General features: G+C 42.0%; 1 protein-coding gene across 1 annotated transcript; it reads right to left on the minus strand.

Moving 5' to 3' along the window:
* Positions 1-185: 185 nt before the first annotated feature.
* PHALS_03948 (hypothetical protein F444_20559) lies at positions 186-491 on the minus strand (the record flags this gene model as incomplete). Its single annotated transcript, XM_024718244.1, has 1 exon — positions 186-491. The coding sequence occupies one exon, from the start codon at positions 489-491 to the stop codon at positions 186-188; it is 306 nt and encodes a 101-aa protein (XP_024583662.1).
* Between the last annotated feature and the right edge of the window lie 140 nt (positions 492-631).

Here is a 631-nt window from a genome sequence, read left to right on the forward strand (position 1 = left end):
TTTTTTTTGTCGCGGTCAAGATCAGATGCCCAAACCACTGCTTGGGTCTTCTGAGGTCGGTCATGAACGATAAGATTCTTCATAATAGCTTTTAGCTCTGCAACATTGAGATCGGCGTTGTCGCCGTAGCTACCTCCCGATTTGGAAATGATGCGTGTGTTAAGAAAGAACATGGTAAGCTCTGTCTATATTAATCGGGTGATAATCGATTTGAATTCAGAATCAGAAATCAATCGATTGCTGTACATTTCCACGGAGAGAGACTTTAATTGCTTTATAATGCTTGGATTGTCATTTCCTAAATCAAGCTCTCCGACCAGTTTGTCATACTCAGCTCGAAGGGTATCAAGTGGATCATCGAGCTTATCGTGAAAGCTGTATTGGAGATGGGTGATGGCAAGGATTTCTCGAAACATCTTCCTGTCATCGATGGATAGCTGATCATACCCAGATTGATCAATTTGTTGCTTATATACAAGTGTCTTGATCATCCGTTGGAGACTATCACTAATTTGAAGCTTAGGACCGCATTTACGACGGTTAGGCTGCACGATAACGAGAGTCTTAGCATCCAAATCAGGCAAACGAATATACTTGGATCCGATCTGACGATATATGTATGCACTTGGGG

This window comes from Plasmopara halstedii, assembly GCF_900000015.1.
Source record: "Plasmopara halstedii genome assembly, contig: Scaffold_2435, whole genome shotgun sequence".
NCBI lineage: Eukaryota > Oomycota > Peronosporomycetes > Peronosporales > Peronosporaceae > Plasmopara > Plasmopara halstedii.